Here is a 20037-nt window from a genome sequence, read left to right as displayed (position 1 = left end):
TAAATTATTCTTGTAGATCCAACCTTCCTCTTTCTCTACAATCATTATTTCCCCGATATCTTTCACCTGATCTGTGCTAAAATAATTAAAGTTTCTTTATTTTCGTGAACTGTATTTGAGTCCCCATTGGTCGTCAATGGGTTAACCGTTACCAACATCGATATACCTATCGCTTGCTATTCGATTACAGTAGGCTGGGTACTCAATAGCTTCGCTCACTTATCGCACTTGAACTTTGGAGACAGAGAGCATACATTTTTAACACAATGTGGATATTTTACGCATTTCTGGTCCACGTACTTCTCCTGGGCTCGATACTTGTGATCAACTTTCGTTCGACCGTCATCAAGGGCCTACAGCCACAGACACCTCTACTTGCATACGATTTGAATCCTCCGGCGACTCGCTTGGTTCTGTTTGCTACTGATGGACTCCGTGCCGCTTCGTTTTTCGAAGACAATTGCCGGCATGTGCCGCATTTGCGGGAGATATTCATGCGCGAAGGGTTGGTTGGAATATCACGCACGCGTGCTCCCACAGAATCTCGACCAGGTCATATAGCATTGCTAGCGGGCTTCTACGAGGATCCATCGGCAGTTTTCAAAGGCTGGAAAGGGAATCCCATTGACTTTGACTCGGTTCTCAATCGCAGTGGCTACAGTTTTTCCTGGGGATGTCCGAACATAATGGACGTATTTAAGAAGGTAACCAAGCGCGGAGGCAGCGTGCACTTCCATCCCTTCAATGACGATGTGTATGAAACGGCAAGATGGGCCACCTACAGACTGGACGAATGGGTGTTTAGCCAAGTAAGCGCACTCCTTGATCGCATTAAGAACAAGTGGAACACCTTCAGCACGGTAGTATTCTTCTTACATTTGATGAGCTCCGACAGGGCCGGACATGTCCACAAACCAGGAACGATCCTTTTCCAAAAAAGTCTTAACATTACGGAGCGTGGCATTTGGGAGATGTACCGGAAATTCGAAGAAACCTTCCCGGATAAGAATACAGTTTACTTGTTGACCTCCGACCACGGCATGACAGACACAGGTTTGAGATAAACCAAAATAACCGATTTATTCGAATACCATTAAAACATTGCTCTGCTTAGGCATCCATGGTTCTGGCACAGCACATGAAATCGAAACACCATTCATGCTCTGGGGCGCAGGAGTTTCCCGTATCGCTTCCACTGTGGGAGCCCGCAAATTTGTGGCCAATGATGAGGGCCTCCAGTTACCGCTCCACGAGCTGGAGCAGGCACAACTGACACCACTGATGTCCGCACTGGTAGGCCTGCCTCCTCCAATGAACAATTTTGGTACAATGCCGACCGGCTACATGGCTGTGAGTGAGGAGTACGAGGCCATGGCTGCTCACAGCAATGCTCTCCAGTTGCTAGCTCAATACGAAAAGCTGCTGGAGCAGCACAGGCAAGGGTTCTTCGCTGACTTTCTGAACAATTTCGATCAGCTGTCGCCGGCAGAAATCAAATCATATAAGAAGCTGATATTGAATCTTCACACCAGAAGGGCCTATTCGGAATCTTTGGCCAGGAGCAATGTCGTTATGGAGCTTACTCTGAAGGGAATTGACTACTACCACGGGTACTATCGCAATTGCTTACTGCTAAGCACTACGGCCACCTTCCTTGGTTGGATATTCTACCTGTATCGATTGCTGTCCAGGAACACGGCAGGGAAACTGCAGATAATGCTTGAAAAGCAAGAAAAAGTGTGCAGAATAACATTGGATGTTTCCATGTTCTTGTTGCTATTCTTCCTCGTGGCGCAGCGAGCGCCGATCGCAATTGCATTCTATTTGTTGCTCCCGATGCCTGTATGGATGATGGCATTGAAGCCCAAAGCGTGTGGATCCACGTCAGCATCGGTGCCCAGCAGTCAGCCTGGAGTAACTGCCCGGATGACTTCAGCGTCGCAACTGTTGTTGATTATTGTATGCGCTGAGCTGATGGTGTTTACCTTCTTTGAGCGACGTCTGATCTCGCTGTGTTTCGTAGCCTTTGGATTCTATAACAATTGGAGAAACTTCGTGCCTAACTCCCGCGAGTTCTACACCTGGCTGGCGCTGGTCATTATCCTTGCCTGTTTCCCCCTTCTGCCGCTGTCAGAGGGTTACCAAAATTGGTATCTTTTTCTGTCTGGCATTGTGCTAGTATTTCTAAGAGCATTTTGGTCCAAGAAGCGGCGCTTCAGTTACAGTTATCACACCAAGTACTGTAATGCCCTGATCCTGTTGAACACCATCATCTGTGCGTATTTTGACTCAGAGGAATACGACATACCCATCTTGCTATACCTAGCCAGCTGGTCCTTCTTGATCTATGCCTTTGTCTCAATTCTAATGAATAAGGAGTCAAATTTTGAGCAGCGTCTGGACCAAATCTGCTTTAATCTGGGATCGCTCCATGCTCTGCTTTCCACCTCATACGAATCGGTCTTCGTGCAGCTGCTCACTATGGAACTGAGCCTATCGCTCGCCGCTACGAACTCGGCCAAATCAGTTCCACGTGTGGCCTTCAGTATTCTCCTGTATACACTATTCTCATTCTTTGGCATGGAATCTTTTGAATCGGTCGACAATCTGTTTGATTCCAACAGTGGGCGCTGCTTCCTCTGGCAGTATGCGCCGTATATCACCATGGGTCTTGTTCTGTTGAAGCACTCCCTGCCGGTGCTGCTAAACATGTCTATTTTTTATACGCACTGCGAGTATGCCCGTCAGAGGGAGAAGAGAATCTTCATCTGCATATTGTTCATTTGCAACATAATGGGACTGAACTTCCTGTTCCTGGTGCGCAATCAGGGATCCTGGAAAGATATGGGGGCTTCAATAATTAATTTTTACATCATGGGGTTAATTACGCTGATTATTGTTCTGCTGTCCTGGGTCGCACAGCTGCTGCTGGGCCTGATTGCAATCGTATACCGGCAAGTCTGAGCTAGTTCTAAATCAAATGAAAATTCTTTTTAATAAAATATATAAACATTTCTTTGTTTTACTGACCGTTAAGGTTTGATAACGTTATATTCTGTAAAATTTCTCCAAAAAGAATCGAATAGTTATCATTGCACTCGATTAAAATGTATCGAAAAATACCCTAGCGCGTTGTTTCACATCAGCTGATTTTAGTTATGATTTAAATTTGTACAATACAAATAATGTGGATTGTTTACGCCTTGGTGGTCCATGTACTGCTTCTGGGCTCGATATTTGTGATATACTTTCGATCCCCCGTTATCAATGGTCTGAAGCCACAGACACCATTTATTGGATACGGACTGGAAGCCCCGGCGAATCGTTTGGTTCTGATTGTCACAGATGGACTCCGTGCCGCTTCGTTTTTCGAAGACAATTGCCGGCATGTGCCGCATCTGCGGGAGATATTCATGCGCGAAGGCTTGGTTGGAATATCTCGCACGCGTGTGCCCACCGAGTCCCGACCGGGTCACATAGCTTTGCTAGCCGGCCTCTACGAGGATCCATCGGCAGTGTTAAAAGGCTGGAAGGAGAATCCCATTGACTTTGACACGGTGCTCAATCGCAGTGGTCACAGCTATTCCTGGGGAGCTCCAGACATTCTAAATATATTCCAAAAGCTGGCCGGCGAGAACGACCCCCGAATGTACTTCGATGCATACTCTCATGATATGGACTTCTCGGGAAAGCACAAAACCTACAAGCTGGACGAATGGGTGTTCAGGCAAGTGCGGTTTCTCCTTAACCGAAAGAAGGATGAGTTGCGCAAATACCAACCGGTTGTTTTCTTCATGCATTTGCTGGGCCTCGATACGGCCGGTCACGTCCACAAGCCGGGAACACCGCTTTTCCTAGAAAATCTAAACTTTACGGAGCATGGCATCTGGCAAATTTACAATGAATTTGATAATGTCTTTCCTGATAAGAAAACAGTCTACTTGCTGACCTCCGACCACGGCATGACTGACTCAGGTTTGCAAGCTAAAACTCATTAATATACACATAATATAGGATTTATCATTTCTAGGCTCACATGGATCTGGCGCCCCACATGAAACCGAAACACCCTTCATGCTCTGGGGCGCAGGAGTTTCCCGTATCGCTTCCACTGTGGGAGCCCGCAAATTTGTGGCCAACGATGACGGCCTCCAGTTACCGCTCCACGAGCTGGAGCAGGCACAACTGACACCACTGATGTCCGCACTGGTAGGCCTGCCTCCTCCAATGAACAATTTTGGGACACTGCCGACCGGCTACATGGCTGTGAGTGAGGAGTACGAGGCCATGGCTGCTCACAGCAATGCTCTCCAGTTGCTAGCTCAATACGAAAAGCTGCTGGAGCAGCACAGGCAAGGGTTCTTCGCTGACTTTCTGAACAATTTCGATCAGTTGTCGCCGGCAGATATAAATACGTACAAGCAGCTGATAGTTAAGCTTCGCACGGAAAGAGCCTATGCGAAATCTTTGGCCAGGAGCAATGTCGTTATGGAGCTAACTCTGAAGGGAATTGACTACTACCACGGGTACTATCGCAATTGCTTACTGCTAAGCACTACGGCCACCTTCCTTGGTTGGATATTCTACCTGTATCGATTGCTGTCCAGGAACACGGCAGGGAAACTGCAGATAATGCTTGAAAAGCAAGAAAAAGTGTGCAGAATAACATTGGATGTTTCCATGTTCTTGTTGCTATTCTTCCTCGTGGCGCAGCGAGCGCCGATCGCAATTGCATTCTATTTGTTGCTCCCGATGCCTGTATGGATGATGGCATTGAAGCCCAAAGCGTGTGGATCCACGTCAGCATCGGTGCCCAGCAGTCAGCCTGGAGTAACTGCCCGGATAACTTCAGCGTCGCAACTGTTGTTGATTATTGTATGCGCTGAGCTGATGGTGTTTACCTTCTTTGAGCGACGTCTGATCTCGCTGTGTTTCGTAGCCTTTGGATTCTATAACAATTGGAGAAACTTCGTGCCTAACTCCCGCGAGTTCTACACCTGGCTGGCGCTGGTCATTATCCTTGCCTGTTTCCCCCTTCTGCCTCCGTCAGTGGGTTACCAGAACTGGTATCTAGTTCTAGCTGGCATTGTGCTCATAGTCGTGAATGCTTTGTGGTGCAAGGAGCGGCGCCTCCTGTTTACCAATCACACCAAATACTGCAACGCTCTGGTCCTGGTGAACACCTTCATCTGTGTGCATCTTCATTCAAACCAAATTGGGGTTCCCATTGCACTTCACCTGGCCAGTTGGTTGTTCCTGATCTACGCCTTTGCCTCCATTCTATTCAACAGTGAGTCAAAACTGGAGGCGCGTCTGGCCCAGATCTGCTTCAATTTGGGCTCACTCTATGCCCTTCTTTGCACCTCATACGAATCCGTCTTCGTGCAGCTACTCACCATGGAACTGAGCCTATCGCTTGCCGCCCAGAGCTCCCGGAGCACAGAGAAATCGGTTCTGCGCCTGGCATTTACCATTCTACTCTATACATTCTTTTCGCTCTTTGGCAGCGGAAACATTGCATCGATCAGTTCGTTTGATCCCAACATTGCGCGTTGCTTTCTTAGCACCTTCTTGCCATTCATCATCATGGGCCTGGTGCTGCTGAAGCTGCTCCTGCCGGTGGTGCTGAACTTGTCCATTGTCTATACCCACTGCGAGTGTGCACGTGAGCAGGAGCAGAGAATCTTCATCTGCCTACTGATCATTTGCGACATAATGGGTCTAAACTTCCTGTTCCTGGTGCGCAATCAGGGCTCCTGGATGGACATCGGCTCTTCCATATCGCATTTTGTCATCATGGAGGTGACCACGCTGGTGCTACTGCTGCTATCGTATGTCGCCAAGCTGCTCCTGCGCCTGGTCAACTGCGATCGTCTCGTGGAAAAGCTGCGCTAATAAAACCCGGATCCGGATAAAATCCAAGTCCATGTCCTGATATACCAAAAACCTTACGTTTAACTTAAGCATTTATGTCAATATTTACAATACTAATTAAGAATTAGTAACATACACTTGTAAATCGTAGAATCTATATGCTAGGAATGTGTCTGTGTGTTGGTGTAGGGTGTAGGGTGTGTGTTGATGTGTGGGTGTGTGGCATGGCACGACGACATCTAATGAGTAGCAGTAGCAGCAAAAAGAACAAAAACCATTCTCCCAAACTAATCTTTAAGATATTTCTCCAGCGGATTTAATCCCTGGCGTTTCGGATTGGCTGTCTCATCTGGAACGGAGCCAAGAATCACTATCAGTCATTCTTCAAGCCTCTCAGATCTCTACTCACTTGACTGTGCCGGCTTAGCTGTGGTGGCACTCTGCGCCCGTGGGGAGGATTGCAGGCAATTGAGCCACTCGGCCAACGAGATCTTCTTATCACCATTCACATCACAGTAGCGCGGCATCTTCTTACCACATCTCCGTAAATTGCTGCGGGAGATTACGTGGATTGTTAATAAAGCACAAATGTGATTATGATAGAATTATCAAGATGGTGCTCACCTGGCACTGGTGACCAGATCCCGGAACACTTTCCATTCTCTGCGCTCCCACGACTTGTTTTTGTTCTTATCCAGATACACAAAGCTCAGCGTGGCAATCCGTTCGTCTTCCGTTTTCCACATGGTCGAGTTGGTGCTGTTCAAAATTATATTAATACGAATTGATAAGACAGGGTTCCGCCACTAATCCTACCTCGTTGGACTGCTGGGCAGAGATAGCTGCGTGTTGAGGTATAACTTGAGCTCCTTGAGGAACTGCGTTTTGCGCGGCTCAGTGCATCCCTTCATGGGTCGCACGACGATGTCCTCATCGCACTGGGGCGGCTTGTTCTTTACCCAAGTGCCCGGAATGTTTTTGCCCGTGTCCTCGTTCACACACCAGCAGTATGGGGTGGAGCTGTAGCACTGGATTCGCTGATAGCGTCCATCGGGCATGCACTCGGGCACATAGAACCTGCTCTTGCCACCGTGCTGTGGAATACAAATCAGAGGATTTCCATTTGAATATTTACACTTTTAAAGAGAGAGATGAGGTGGAGCTTACGCCTTGTTCCTCCAGTGCCACCGCCTGATCCACCCAGCAGTTGGACTCGCCCTCATTCTCGGTGTTTGTCGATTCCGGCGTCTTTGAGTTCAGCACTGTCAAGATATGGGCATTAACATACATTCTATTCTGCCCTTTGGATACATGCCAAATGGATATGAATGTTACTAATTTTGGTTAGTGCTCTGCACCCAAGACACAACAGAGGCGTTTATGTATGTACGTACTAATTAGTGACGGATAGTTCAGAGATGTGCGTGAATGGTGCATGCTCGAGGCGTCCGATTCGTCCTCATCCTCGCCATTCCCATTGCCATACCCGGTCGCACCATCGTCGTAGTTCTCATCATTGTCCTCGCTTCCAACGCCCAGATCCTCCGAGTACGAGTGCGGACTGCTGCTGCCGATGATATTGGTGTTCGTATGATCGTGGTTGTTGCTATTCGAATTTGTGGTGTGAATATGATAGTGCATGTCGTGTGGCGGTGCCGTGGCTAAGCTGCCATTGGGGACATCAACTGCGCCACTACCTGGATACAGACAAGACAACACACAGATACCAGATGTGATTATTATGTTGATGGAAGTTAGTAATTATCCTCCGCTCCCTGGGTTATAGTTTTATTCAAGATAATAATCGATATGTATCAAAATCTTTTGTTAGTTTCGAGTGCAAAAACTGAGGAAAATGAATTAATAGCTTTACTTACGATTATGCGAATCTTTGAACAGGCAAAGACTCCACTCGATGCGGGACAGGTTGTCGTCTTTGTTGACGACATCACAGTACTTGCCAAAAGCACGTCCACAGCGTCGCGGCTTCACCGCCTGTTCGCATACAAAGCAGCAATATGTATGGGTTTGGTTTTGTATTAAAGTGGGTGTACATTTGTAGGCTGACCTGGCGTCTACAGGGCACATAAACAGCCGCTACTCACCCGCTTGAGGAGCTTCTTCAGCTCGCGTATTTCTTGCCTGTCCAGCAACTGGTTGCCATCCGCATCCAGCCTGGTAAACTTCCAGTCCAAGATGACGGCATCCGAGTGGGTCTCTTTGGGGCCAAAGCGCAAGTACTCGCTGCGGAACACCTCGATCAGATTCCTGTTGAAAGCCGTACGATCCGCCTTGCCACATTGACGATGAGCAGCTGTTCCGCTCCCACTGCTGCTTGCTTCAGCACTGCCTCTGGCAGAGTCTTCTTCGTAGCTGATCTGCCGCGTGGGCAAGCGGCGACGGTTGCGCCTGTAGGCCCGGCACTTGGGCTTCCTGCGGCGCGACGAGGTTGAGGTGTCCTCAATTGGACGGCCCATGCTGTCACTGCACCAGCATCCAGCCTCTCCGTAGCACTGCCTGGCAGCATAGTTTCCGTCCTTGCGACAGCGCGGCACAAAATACTTGGGATCGCGTGCCTGCTGGCGACGCGCGTATTGGGCAGCCTCCAGGCAGCCTGCAATCGGGCAAAGCAAGCGTTAGAATCGGAGCAGAACATGCGGCACGTCGCTCATCGCTTACCGTTGCACGAACCACGGTACTTGAGGCTCACCGGATGGCCGCTGCACTGCACCCGGAGCAGGTGACAGCGCGTGTGATAGGTCTGGCCATCGGTGCCGCAGACAGGACCCTCGCTCTCATCGCACTCGCCCAGCTTGGCGGCGCACGCAGACAGTTTCAGCTGGAAGGACCAAGGAAGAGGTGTCAACTGTGAATGTGAAGCATTTGTCTACCGCTCCCTCCCAATACCACTGCCACTCTCCCCGCTCGGGGAGACACGCTTAAATAGAATCAAACACGCGTAAAATGATTTATCGCATTTATGGCCAAGTCGCCAAGCGTCTGGCCGCTCGACTCTGACTTGCATACGGAATGGCGAACAGTGACTGCCCGCCTGGCCCGGCAGAAGGGGCAGCAGGGGCAGCAGCGGCAGCAGCGGCAACAGGGGCGTATACACGCGACATGGCTAATATGAAAATCAAAGTTGTCAGGCCCATAACTTGAATGGCATCGCAAATACGAGAGCAATGTGCAAAAAGCCATGCGAAACCCAAAAATCAGCACCGAAATTATGGCGGCCTGTCGCTTTCGTTGTCGCTTGGATGTTGTCGAGTGTCGTGTCGACCAACTGGCTGCCTGGGATGCCTGGGCCGTGCCGGCACGGCTGCTGCTGAGTGCGCGAATTCTTGTTTAGCCCACAAAATCATATCTACATATGTATGTACATACATATGTATGCATATATTTATGTACATACATATGTACAAATGTATATGGTATATTAATCATAAAAAATAAATGTGGAGGGGGGGGACGGGGGACCCCAACACAATTGCGTAGCACTTAATATTGCCACTGCAGCGCCTTTTGTCGCCAATTTGTTCGGTTCGGCCAGCCCACGTCCATTTGGACATTAATTAGATTTTGCTGTTATTGTCCAATATCTGAAATATGTTTTGGATAAGATATTAGGATACGATACTAATTGAGGGAATTGCAAATGCCGAAAGCGAAAGTGGATCTACATAGTAAATTTACAATACAATACGAACAGAGGTTTCGATTCACATTTTATAATCAAAGGTCAATTACTAAGCAGCCCAGAAAAGTTGCGATTTCTGGCGGCATTCAAGCACCGCATCAATCTTGATTCTGCTGATATCCTCCTGATTCCCTCCATGGAATAACCCTTTGTACAAAAATAAGCTTACAAATTGTTGATGTTTTTTTTTTTTAATTTCTTTTCCATATTATAACGAATTAATGGATTTTCCTTATACAAAGCTCTAATCAGTATAGGAGCCATCGTCATACTCCAGCTATTGTTTCGTTTTCTTTTTGTGGCACTAGCATCCGCCTAGATCCTACAGGCTGAGCACAGGCCCACACCCGGCCGGAGCAGAATAATCCTCTGCATTTAACCACCTGACCCGTGAAGCCTGCGAAATCGAATCTGCTGCATTGGGTAAGAATTGACCCTAGTAACCGACTTGATGTTGACCACAGCATCTAGCAGCCCATTGTCGATGCCATCTTACACCCTAGCAATGTCCTTTTGCGGAGTCTGAATGTCTGAGTGGAGATACGCAGCCGGCACACCCATAGCTCGGTGGGCCAAAACGGTAATTTGGAACTCCGAGATAGGCCTATGAGAGAGATATGTAGTCGCTCACATCGCAGGATAATCGCGAACACTGCATGACCTTACAGGTGTATGGACGAGGCGCCTTTTATGCTTTGCCTGCTGATCACTGGAGTCCGACAAACTTCGAGCCCGAATAAGTGGCTCGCACCGAATATTCATGTACTAAGGTTGGTTCAACCAGCGCCTATGCCGCATACCCCGAAAAATAATGTTCGCTGGCCTATCACGCGGCGGGAGAATACTTCTAGATACATTTTGTTCAAACATTTCTTTACTTAAACATGACTTGGGTCTGGGTATGTTTGAAAATGTCAACAAAATCCAATTAAAAAGGTATACAATGGGTTTCGATTCAACTTTTCTAAACAAATATCAATATTGACTTCTGTAAATGATAGAACTGTAGATCAACCAACAATGTTTTTGGGATCATTCATAAGACTGATTTTGAAACCCCAAAGGTAAATTTGATGTTGTTAAATACCAGAAGCCAGAAACCTTTATGAGAAATAAACATACTCGTAATACCTGCCCCAGTGTTATCTTGTTGCCCAAATACATACATGTATGTACATATGTAGTACATATTTCTGTGCATAGTATATGAACCAAAAATAATAGAATGTCTGTAAACATTTAGAATCCAAATTGTGTGCTTTCAGCACGCGCTCGCCGGTAATCGGAGTGCGCAGGTGATTTTCGACTCCCAGATACATATGTATGTACATATGTACATTTGTACAGAGGTGCAGACAGATATCGGACGAATGGGGAGCGGGCCAGAATACTCGTATGCCATCGTATTGCTGCAATCAGCAGATCCGATGTCCGTTCTTCGAAATATAGTGTATGTTTAGTAGTGTGTGTGTGTGAGTGTGTGGCATCTGTTGGGCTTGGTTGGGGGGGAGGGGCGACTTGGGGAGGCGTACTTGACACGGAATGCCATCGATCACAGTCGAAGTCGGCGCCAATGACATGAGAATGTCTAATTGGAAATGCAAATGGCATTCCTTTGCATATTATTATTTGCTTTTTATAAATAGGGCGTTATCCCAAAAACGTGCCTGGATTGGGAATCCAAGTCACTGTGTCCTATGCCACTGGGCTGCCACTGCTTGGGCTGCTGTTGATGCCACGGCCGGGGCACCCTGTCTCTCGCACAGGGCCACAAATTATAAATGGAGACAGCTCAAGGATTGTTACCGAGATAACGACAAAATTATTGACTGACAGTTCTCACGCTCGCCGAGCGGGAGAAGGAGACGAAGAGCACCGAGGGCTCGTATGAGGAGCGATGTGAAAAGGGATCCCAACGGCAAGAATAACACTTTAAATACTTCTTCACACTTTGTCATCATCAGGCAGCTTAGTGGCATTGGCAAAAAAGAAACCTCTGCTCTGCCTGGGTCTGGGCCTGGGCCTGGGTCTGGGTCTGGCCAACACCAACACCAACTCCAATTCGAAAACGCTTCTGACCGTTTTCTGTTCTTTTTTGTTCTCCTCTGGCTTTTCGCTGAACGAGCCACACGAAACGAAACTCGTTCGTACGTCGGGCAGATGAAACAAAAACAAAAATGATGGAGAGACACAGAAGAGGTGGGGGTGCGGGGCGGGGCGGGGCGGGTCGGACCTGGGCCGGCAAACTCCCGGCCAAGACGAAGTTGGCAGACAGCGCGGCGGCAGCAGGTTAGGTAGAAGTGGTAGAAGTCACAAGCTGTAGTTGAAGATGGAAGCAGCAGCAGCAGCATCAGTGGCAGCTTCTTCTTTGTCTGCCTTTTGGACAAGCCCAGCCGAAGAGGCACTTTTAATACCTGGAATATTCAAGTGTTTTCTTGGGATTACGAAGTGCTGATCATTTGTATGTCTTAGCGGAATGGAAGTGCAGGCAGGACTTAAAGCCAAGCTTTTGGCAATGATCGATCCACTCAACCATTAGTCAGGATATCGATACTAGTCAGTACTATACTACGATGGGTATGTTATGTTTTATCTTTTTATTAAACACTTACTGTCTGCTCCAGTCGCCGCTCCTTGGACTGATCGTCACTCTTGCCGGCCGCCGCCATGACCGCCACGAACAAGGTCAGGAATAAACATCGCGCAAACATCTCAGTGCAAGCAATTTTAATTGTTTTAACTCTTTTTTTTTTGCGGCAAAGTGTTTGTGTGTTCGTGTTCACAGTTAGAGCCAAAAATGACTGAGGATCGGCATTATACTCAAATATTCAAATATGCATTTATTTCACCGTCAAACTTTTTTTTGCAAAGTCGCAATTAGAATTTCTTCTCTTGTTGTGGGTGTGTGGGTGTATGGTGTATTGTGTATGGTGTGGAGGAGGAGATAGAACTTTTACTTTAGCGCTTTATTTATTTATCGATTTCCGTTGGCTATTTATAGTAACTGTTTCTACACCTACATACGTGAACATATATGTACATATGTATTGCACGTGTGCATGTGTGTACGTGCATTAAGGTGTTGTAGATCTTGTTTATATAATGGATTTCTGCTTTATATGTATGATTTTGCCGTTGTTTCGTGAAATTTCAAAAACCGTCCGAAAATAATCAAAAAACGAACTGAAGAACCAAAACCAACCAACCAAACGGTCGCAAAGTTTTCTGTCGACTGCGACTGGCATCCAATCCACCAAGCTGTTGAGGAGTAGAGTAGCCACCGTTGCCGACGCAGTCGCCGAAGCAGAATATAGCCGGGCCGGCCGATACGATACTGCTGAGGCCTAAACTGGCCACAAAGAGAGCGAGAAAGAGAGAGACCTGCCGTACCGCTGCCGCATATGAGTGTACATGTGTATGCATGTGTGTGTGAGAGAGAGAGGATCGGTCTGGTGGCGTGCAGCGCCGCCACCGCCGCCGCATTGAAAATCGACAATGTCGCCACAATGTCTGGCGTGTCTCTGTCTCCGCCATATCTTATCTTTTACTTTGCTTTTGCCTTTTAGTGTGTTTCCTCCCCTGACACAGCCCCGCGCCCGAGACTGGACAGCAGAGTGCAGCAGCATAAAGGCACACACACACACACACACACAAACTCTCGTACAAGCAGAGAGGTGAGAAGGCATGCCGCAATGTGTGTGCGAGTGTGAAATTTATGTTCCTTTGTACATCTCAAGAGGCTGCCTCACCAAACATCTAAAACAAAAAACAAAAACCAAAGCAACAGTTGGTGGGATCACAGCACCAGCTGCTGTGCCCGCAGAGGTAGAGCTGGGGGAGGAGTCGGAAAGGTAGAGATGGTCCGAAGGAGAGGAGAAAAGGAAAACGTGAGCTATATACTCGTTGAGCTCTGCTCCTGCCGTCCGTCTCACGTCTGTGATTTATAGAGCTGGTGGTGCTGCTGCTGCTTCTGCTGCCGTCGAAGGAGGCAGGTCCCCCGGTCTGCCGATCTCCGTTTCGGTGTGAAACCTGCCAGACAGTCTGACGGCAGCGATAGCCGACCCTCTCCTCTCAGGCATTGTTTTCGGCTGCCCCCCTCTGGTTCCACACTCAGTTTTGTGGTCTTCTTTTACGATCGAACATGCCCTGGAGTAGGAGTAGGAGTTGGAGGAGGAGTAGGAGTAGGAGTAGGAGTAGGAGGTTTTGGAGTACAGTGGAGTGAGAAGACTGCCAGACAGTATGACGCCAAATTCAATACAACATGGTCGATAACAAAGGTAAACAGGCAGCGACAAGGGGCACTTGAGGGCGAGAGCCAGAGGCAGAGCAGAGTCAGACTCTACAGCCCTGCTACTGCTACAGCCCGTGGGATTGTCGGTTCAGCTCGGTTCAGTCCAGAACCAGATGCAGATATAGATATAGATACAGATGCACACTCTCAACACACACACAGACACAACACGCCCGACTCATGTGTACCCAACTAATCATTTTGTGATTCTTGTTTGTTTATTTGTCATTCTTTATGAAGAAGTTTTTCGGTCGAATTTATTTATTGTCTTGTGACTGCGTATCTGTATATGAATCTGTATCTGCATCTATGTATCTGCAACCCTTTGGATGGTTGAGCGCTGAAACAGTTCGAAATTGAAGCAATTATAATTTCCACCAGCATCAGCATTTGATCAGTACTATAAACAAGATTTGCAATGGATATGGAATATTTTTAGGGTTTTCTACAACGTTTAGCCAAAAGCTAAAGCGAATTGTAGCCGTTAGTAGCCATGTAGTTTATAGCAGTGTTTATTTGTTAAGAAAGGTTCTTCAAAGACGCATGACGAATAAGCTGTCTTCCCTGTTATCTTTAAAGATGGCCAATATTGGCAATACAATTTATAAATGTACCGAGACTTCGGGTTTTCCATCACATTGTGGATGTACTCTCAATAAAATAAAATCCCCCGAGACGTGTCCGCGCATAATGAAATGACAATGGGGGGGAGTAAGTCACCCAGTGGGAGTCCCTAGGCGAATCGCTAAGACAATACGCAGCGAAGTTTGCTATAAAAAGCAACAGATGCCACGATAGGACAGAACAGTATCAGATCAGATTCCAGAATGAAGTTCATCGTTTTCCTTGCTCTTTCCTTGGCTGCGATGTGTCTGGTGCAGGCACAGCCCCTGGCCGAGGAGCCTATCGAGGAGGATGTGGCCAAGCCCCTGGTCCAACTGATGGAGCAACCCGTCCAGGATGTCGATGTCCCCGAGCACAGTCGCCAGAAACGGGCCACCTGCGATCTGCTTTCGAAATGGAACGTAAAGCACACGGCCTGCGCCGGCCACTGTCTTGCGAAGGGCTTCAAGGGTGGCTACTGTAACAACAAAGCAGTGTGTATTTGCCGTCGTTGATGCTGATTCGGAATGTATTTTAATCAGACATTATGTACACGCTTGGAAATAAAGCTCAGAGAACATTGAAATCGTCAATGAACACGTGCTGCTTGGGGGAAATGGGTATCATTATAGTGATCTCTTTTCAAGCCAATTATGATAGCTGCTTAATGAATGATCTCTTATCGCCAATTGGGGATTACAACTTTAAAGCGCGGGGTCAACCGACAAGTTTTGGTAGATGTTTGACAGCAATTCCTGTTGCATTTCCGTTTTGCGGGCAGGCGGCAGCCGCTCTATAAATATTGCGAAACGCATTTAGTGTATAATTCTCTCTTATCAATTAACCGAGGAAGCAGTCAGGGCAGGCCCAGTCCCTACCTACCCCAGATCCCCCACACACGACCGCAACGACACACAAACACAGCAAATGAAACACAAGACACAGAAACAAATGCCAAAGCAGAGACAGTGCAAGAGACACTCAATTAACGCCAATTATAGGCGATCTCGCGAGACGAAATTGTTAATAAGAGCATTTATAAATGAACACAGAATTTTGCCCCGAGTTGTGTATTTACGAGCTGAACCAATGATTTGCCGGTTAACTATATTATTCGATTGCATTTATATTGAGCAGCGCAGCGCAAACCACACACGAGCTATTCTCTATTTACACTAAGAACTGAGACTCTTTAAGTTATCAGCACTTGGAAGCCCATAATCATCTCTCTGGCCCAGGCGGGAGTACAGCAGCAGACATACTCGGTCAAGTGATACATGATTCTTAGGAATATTGTGCAAGTCGCACGATATATGTTGTTTTTTAGCTGTTTTCTATGGTTAGTGGTACTAGTAAATTTTTAAACTCCTCGCTGGAATATATTTGAATTTCAAATTCAAACGCCAAATCGCCAACAGGATAATGGTCATACTTAACTAGTATTTTTATTCGTGTTGGAAAACAACGCAATATTTAAATGTAACAAAAATCGATATATCAGTATATTTACGGTATATTTCGATATCTTTTTATCGTCTATTGTCGCAAAACTGGTGCGCGCCAATTTTTTTTTTTTGACTTCGACACAAAACCAGGGTCTATATAGAAATCCAATAAAAGCAAGTATTTCGAATAGGCCAATCATGTATAGAATTGATTCATCAATCGTACAAAATTGAGTGGGCATGGCTAAATCTTCCATATAGATAGTATTATTCAACGGAACAAAGAATATGAGGAATTGGTCGTTTTTTTCAATCGAATTTGAATTCGCCGCAGTTCGCCGCAGTTCGCTTTAGCAACAATGAGTCCCATTCCATACACAATGTTGCGGCAACATTTACTTGAAAACCGTGTTCTAGTCAAAATACAATAAAAGCAAGGACTAAAAACTAACCAATTGTGTAGAAAATTGATTCATTAATCGTATAAAATTATGTGGGCATAGATAAAGGCCCGGTTGACAACATTTAAATCCTTGTCGCTCACATTCAAAAAAGTTCGATTTGGCGCGCACCACTCGGTATATTTTTCAAGTGAGACCGTATATACTGTAGAAACTGGTTTTCGCCGCGCTCCCATGTGGTGTTTTTTAGTATTTTTGTCATCTATTAATTTAATTTTCAATTTTATATAAAAATCCAATAAATGCAAGTATTTCGAATAGGCCAATCATGTATAGAATTGATTCATCAATCGTACAAAATTGAGTGGGCATGGCTAAATCTTCCATATAGATAGTATTATTCAACGGAACAAAGAATATGAGAAAATTTGAATTCGCCGCAGTTCGCCGCAATTCGCTTTGGCAACAATGAGTCTCATTCCATACACAAATGTTGCGCATTCCATACACAAAAGTTGCGGCAACATTTACTTGAAACCCGTATTTTAGTCAAAATAAAATACATAAAGGTAATTAAAAGAAGCAATCTTGTAGAAAATGCATTTATCTATGGGATAAAGCTAAGTCGGAAAATCTATATAGCTTGAAATATAGGCAATACCCGATTCGCCGCAGTTTCGTAATTGCAACAATGAGTCTCATTCCATACACAAACATGTTGCTGATTCCATGCACACATACCCTGGGGGAAATGGATGTTATAGAATTGTGAATACGTTTGTCTTCCAAGGCTCAGGATCGAGATAAATATATACAAGATACTAATAATACACATGAATAAGTCAAAAACATATCAATTTGAAAAAAGGTCTTAATAAATTGCGTTTGATCTTCATATAAAATTAACGAAATAGGGTATACAAAGGCCTATACACGCATCATGTCTTCGAATACCAGCAACATTGCAACTGTTTTTTTGTTGAACTATTTTGTTTAAACCTTGTTCTAGTCAAAATACAATAAAAGCAAGGACTAAAAACTAACCAATCTTGTAGAAAATGGATTCATCAATCGTATAAAATTGAGTGGGCATGGCTAAATGTTCTATATAGCTAGTAATATTCAACGGAAGAAAGAAAACGAGGAAAATGTATAACAGAACTTGACTTCGTCAGGTCACACTGCCGTTTAGTGTCAGTACTCGAATTATTTATTTATTATTTACTTGTCGCGTCGCGCCACCCTCTCTCCGCCCACAGCATACTTAAATACACTGCTGATTAGAGTAATTGGAGCCACATAGTCCACGTAGCTCTAAAGTCGTATATCCCAGAGCAGACATTATCTGTTCGCGCACTTTCAAACCGCTCGCGCTGTGCTGACGTGTCCCAGGAGCGCCTATTATTCTCCTTTAATTAAATTATTGTTAAATAGTTCTAAAACATGCTGATAAAGGCTCTGGTATTGTGCTGCCTGGTGGTGCTGGCGCAAGGTTACAGTTTCACCTCGAAGGAAGTCAAGTGCCACGGTGAGAGGCAGCAACAGGCTGATTTGGACCTGTTGACACGCTCCTAAATCAATTTTTTGCAGTGTGCAAGGCCACGGTGATAGAGCTGGAAGAAGCCATTGCCAAGGAGGATGCCAATAAGAAGGTCGATGTGAGTGGCTTCCGTCTGGATGCCAAGGGCAATTCGGTGAGCAAGCGTGTACGCTTGATCAAGTCTGAGATGTTCCTCACCGAACTTATGGAGAAGATCTGTAAGTGCCAGCACATCAAGTCTTAACAACAACTAATGATTCTATTCCTTCCTGGCAGGTGAAAAAATGGATGATTACCTGAAGGCCACCTACAAGAGCAATGGCAAATTCACACTGCTGAAGATGATAGTCAATGGCCAGATGAATCCTGAATCATCGTTGGTCGATTTCGTGCAAGACGGTGATCTCAACAAGAGCCTGGGCCACTTTTGCAACGAGGTCCTGGAGGACAATGACGAAATCTTTCTGAAGGCATTCCAAGCCGAGGAACTGGGCAAGGATTTGGACATTAAAATCTGCTCAGAGCAGGCCAAGTACTGTGACGAGGCGCCCGTACAGGATGAATACGACTTTGGCGAAAAGGAGGAGCTGTAGAGCTTTAGTTATCCTAGTCAATTCCACTAACGAATTTCCATGATCATCACCACTGTGTTATGCTTGCCAATGGCCGGCGCTGATCCGTACTGAACTTTCACATAAAACTAATATATATATTGTATAGACTACGCCAGTGCTAAAACAACTAGATACGACAATATAAATCAAATTAATGTGCAATGCCCTCCATAAACATCTTGTGTGGTTTTATTCGCAGCTCGATGAATGTAAACATTAAGTGGTATAATTTTATGGAGTTTTAGTTAGGCAGACTGTTTGATGGGTGTTCTATGGGCAATTTGTTGTTCGTTTCTTCATCTTTTTCTACTCCGGTTTGCTGCAACACAAATGTTTTAGTAGTTGTTTATATCGATCTGGTAGTACTTACGGTTCCGGTGGAGGTCCACCTGTGTTACGGAGCATCTGGTGACGCACAACCAGCCATGGAGCACCAAAGCCCACAGTGCCAATAACAACCCAGAATATTGTGAATCGCATCGGGCTATGCATTCCCTTCGACCAGGGCAAATTCTATGGGCAGCTAGGCTTGTAGAAAATTCGGATAAACACAGAAACCCTTCCCACTTACCGCACCCGGACAACCGCCAGGATAGCCGTGATGGCAAGAACGACTCAACGGATTGCATATATTGCGCACCGAGGTACGCAGTGTGGACCACATGATAAAATTTCTTGATTTTACAAACTTTAAACGTTTAGTTTTTATGAAAAATACGTCTGCTTGTTGACGAGCACTAACTATTATTTAAAGCGTCTGCCAAATGACAAGCGTTGAGAGCAAAAGGCCAGGCCTACTACTTAAGGCTAAGGAAAAAATTTATCCGCTTGGTTTACAGTTTGGGGCAACTTTATTACGTTTCCACTTTCCACTTAAATTTAAGCTGTAACACACTGCACCGCCTGGCTGGACCTTCAAAGCATCTTACATCTGGAAGAACACATCTTTTAGCGAATTTGTTGCAGTTGAAACAACTAACCTTACATTTGTTGCTGCTGCTGGCTGCGCGACGGCCACTGGGGAGCGCCCTACTTCTTCAGCAGTTGGTGTCTGACGATCAGGAAGGGGGAGCCGAAGCCCAGAACACAGCCGATGGTAAACAGGGCGGTGATCCTGTACTTGTTTGTCAGGCCGAAGGGCAGATTCTGGAATTCAATGAGAATTTTCCGATGATTGATTTTCCGAAAATTATGTAACCGATGGGTTTTATTGAATTCATGTTCCCACCTCGCCGGGAACGCCACCATGGCCGCTGAAGCGGACCATGGATTGCGAGAAGTTGCGTGCAATGACACTGCTGCGGCCCAACATTTTGATATTTAAATTTTTCAAGTAAAAATTTCAGAAACACAGAACTCGCTGTTTGTGGTGCGCAAATTAGAGATGCAAAGTTTTCGATAACCTTTGCGCTAACATGCTCGGTTGTGTCTGTTAGCGCTCTATCGATATTTACTGTATCGATAGCTTCGATACTATCCAAATTATACACTACAAAAAATAAAGATAACATTCAATATGCATGGGCCAGAATCATGTGCCGACAAAATAGGAGCAGAATTTCACGCAAA

The 20037-nt window shown here is 45.9% G+C and overlaps 7 protein-coding genes across 9 annotated transcripts; 4 read left to right on the top strand and 3 right to left on the bottom strand.

Annotated features, from left to right (window-relative positions):
* Positions 1-194: 194 nt before the first annotated feature.
* On the top strand, positions 195-3012 carry LOC117183749 (GPI ethanolamine phosphate transferase 1-like). Its single transcript, XM_033378763.1, has 2 exons — positions 195-1053; positions 1115-3012. Exons 1-2 carry the CDS (start codon positions 267-269, stop codon positions 2962-2964), a joined length of 2637 nt encoding a protein of 878 aa, XP_033234654.1. The 5' UTR covers positions 195-266; the 3' UTR covers positions 2965-3012.
* A 114-nt stretch (positions 3013-3126) lies between these two features.
* Positions 3127-6031, top strand: PIG-N (Phosphatidylinositol glycan anchor biosynthesis class N). Its single transcript, XM_001360668.4, has 2 exons — positions 3127-3975; positions 4031-6031. Exons 1-2 carry the CDS (start codon positions 3186-3188, stop codon positions 5893-5895), a joined length of 2655 nt encoding a protein of 884 aa, XP_001360705.3. The 5' UTR covers positions 3127-3185; the 3' UTR covers positions 5896-6031.
* On the bottom strand, positions 5954-12923 carry magu (SPARC related modular calcium binding-like protein magu). Of its 3 annotated transcripts, none has more exons than XM_033378764.1 (10): positions 12187-12923; positions 8554-8713; positions 7980-8488; positions 7752-7869; positions 7269-7571; positions 7042-7175; positions 6691-6968; positions 6499-6633; positions 6284-6426; positions 5954-6223 (listed from the first exon to the last, which is right to left on the bottom strand). In XM_033378764.1, the coding sequence occupies exons 1-10, from the start codon at positions 12283-12285 to the stop codon at positions 6162-6164; spliced, it is 1941 nt and encodes a 646-aa protein (XP_033234655.1). In that variant the 5' UTR covers positions 12286-12923; the 3' UTR covers positions 5954-6161. The 3 variants fall into 3 exon arrangements, with proteins under 3 accessions (XP_033234655.1, XP_001360704.3, XP_015039596.2); XM_001360667.4 differs by having other exon boundaries at positions 7042-7136; positions 12187-12921; XM_015184110.2 differs by lacking the exon at positions 7269-7571 and having other exon boundaries at positions 7042-7136.
* A 1734-nt stretch (positions 12924-14657) lies between these two features.
* Def (Defensin) lies at positions 14658-15057 on the top strand. The gene has a single exon (XM_001360666.4). The coding sequence runs from the start codon at positions 14693-14695 to the stop codon at positions 14981-14983; it is 291 nt and encodes a 96-aa protein (XP_001360703.3). The 5' UTR covers positions 14658-14692; the 3' UTR covers positions 14984-15057.
* Positions 15058-17534: 2477 nt separating this feature from the next.
* sel (canopy family protein seele) lies at positions 17535-18643 on the top strand. The gene is made up of 3 exons (XM_001360665.4): positions 17535-17842; positions 17905-18072; positions 18131-18643. The coding sequence occupies exons 1-3, from the start codon at positions 17758-17760 to the stop codon at positions 18445-18447; spliced, it is 570 nt and encodes a 189-aa protein (XP_001360702.1). The 5' UTR covers positions 17535-17757; the 3' UTR covers positions 18448-18643.
* COX7CL (Cytochrome c oxidase subunit 7C-like) lies at positions 18626-19255 on the bottom strand. The gene is made up of 3 exons (XM_033378645.1): positions 19040-19255; positions 18839-18981; positions 18626-18787 (listed from the first exon to the last, which is right to left on the bottom strand). Exons 1-3 carry the CDS (start codon positions 19130-19132, stop codon positions 18775-18777), a joined length of 249 nt encoding a protein of 82 aa, XP_033234536.1. The 5' UTR covers positions 19133-19255; the 3' UTR covers positions 18626-18774.
* A 41-nt stretch (positions 19256-19296) lies between these two features.
* COX7C (Cytochrome c oxidase subunit 7C) lies at positions 19297-19871 on the bottom strand. Its single transcript, XM_001360664.4, has 3 exons — positions 19697-19871; positions 19454-19614; positions 19297-19399 (listed from the first exon to the last, which is right to left on the bottom strand). The coding sequence occupies exons 1-2, from the start codon at positions 19778-19780 to the stop codon at positions 19498-19500; spliced, it is 201 nt and encodes a 66-aa protein (XP_001360701.1). The 5' UTR covers positions 19781-19871; the 3' UTR covers positions 19297-19399; positions 19454-19497.
* Positions 19872-20037: the final 166 nt, after the last annotated feature.

Source organism: Drosophila pseudoobscura, chromosome 3, assembly GCF_009870125.1.
Source record: "Drosophila pseudoobscura strain MV-25-SWS-2005 chromosome 3, UCI_Dpse_MV25, whole genome shotgun sequence".
NCBI lineage: Eukaryota > Metazoa > Arthropoda > Insecta > Diptera > Drosophilidae > Drosophila > Drosophila pseudoobscura.
The sequence above is the reverse complement of the archived record's forward strand: the minus strand, read 5'-3'. Positions and strand labels throughout refer to the sequence as shown.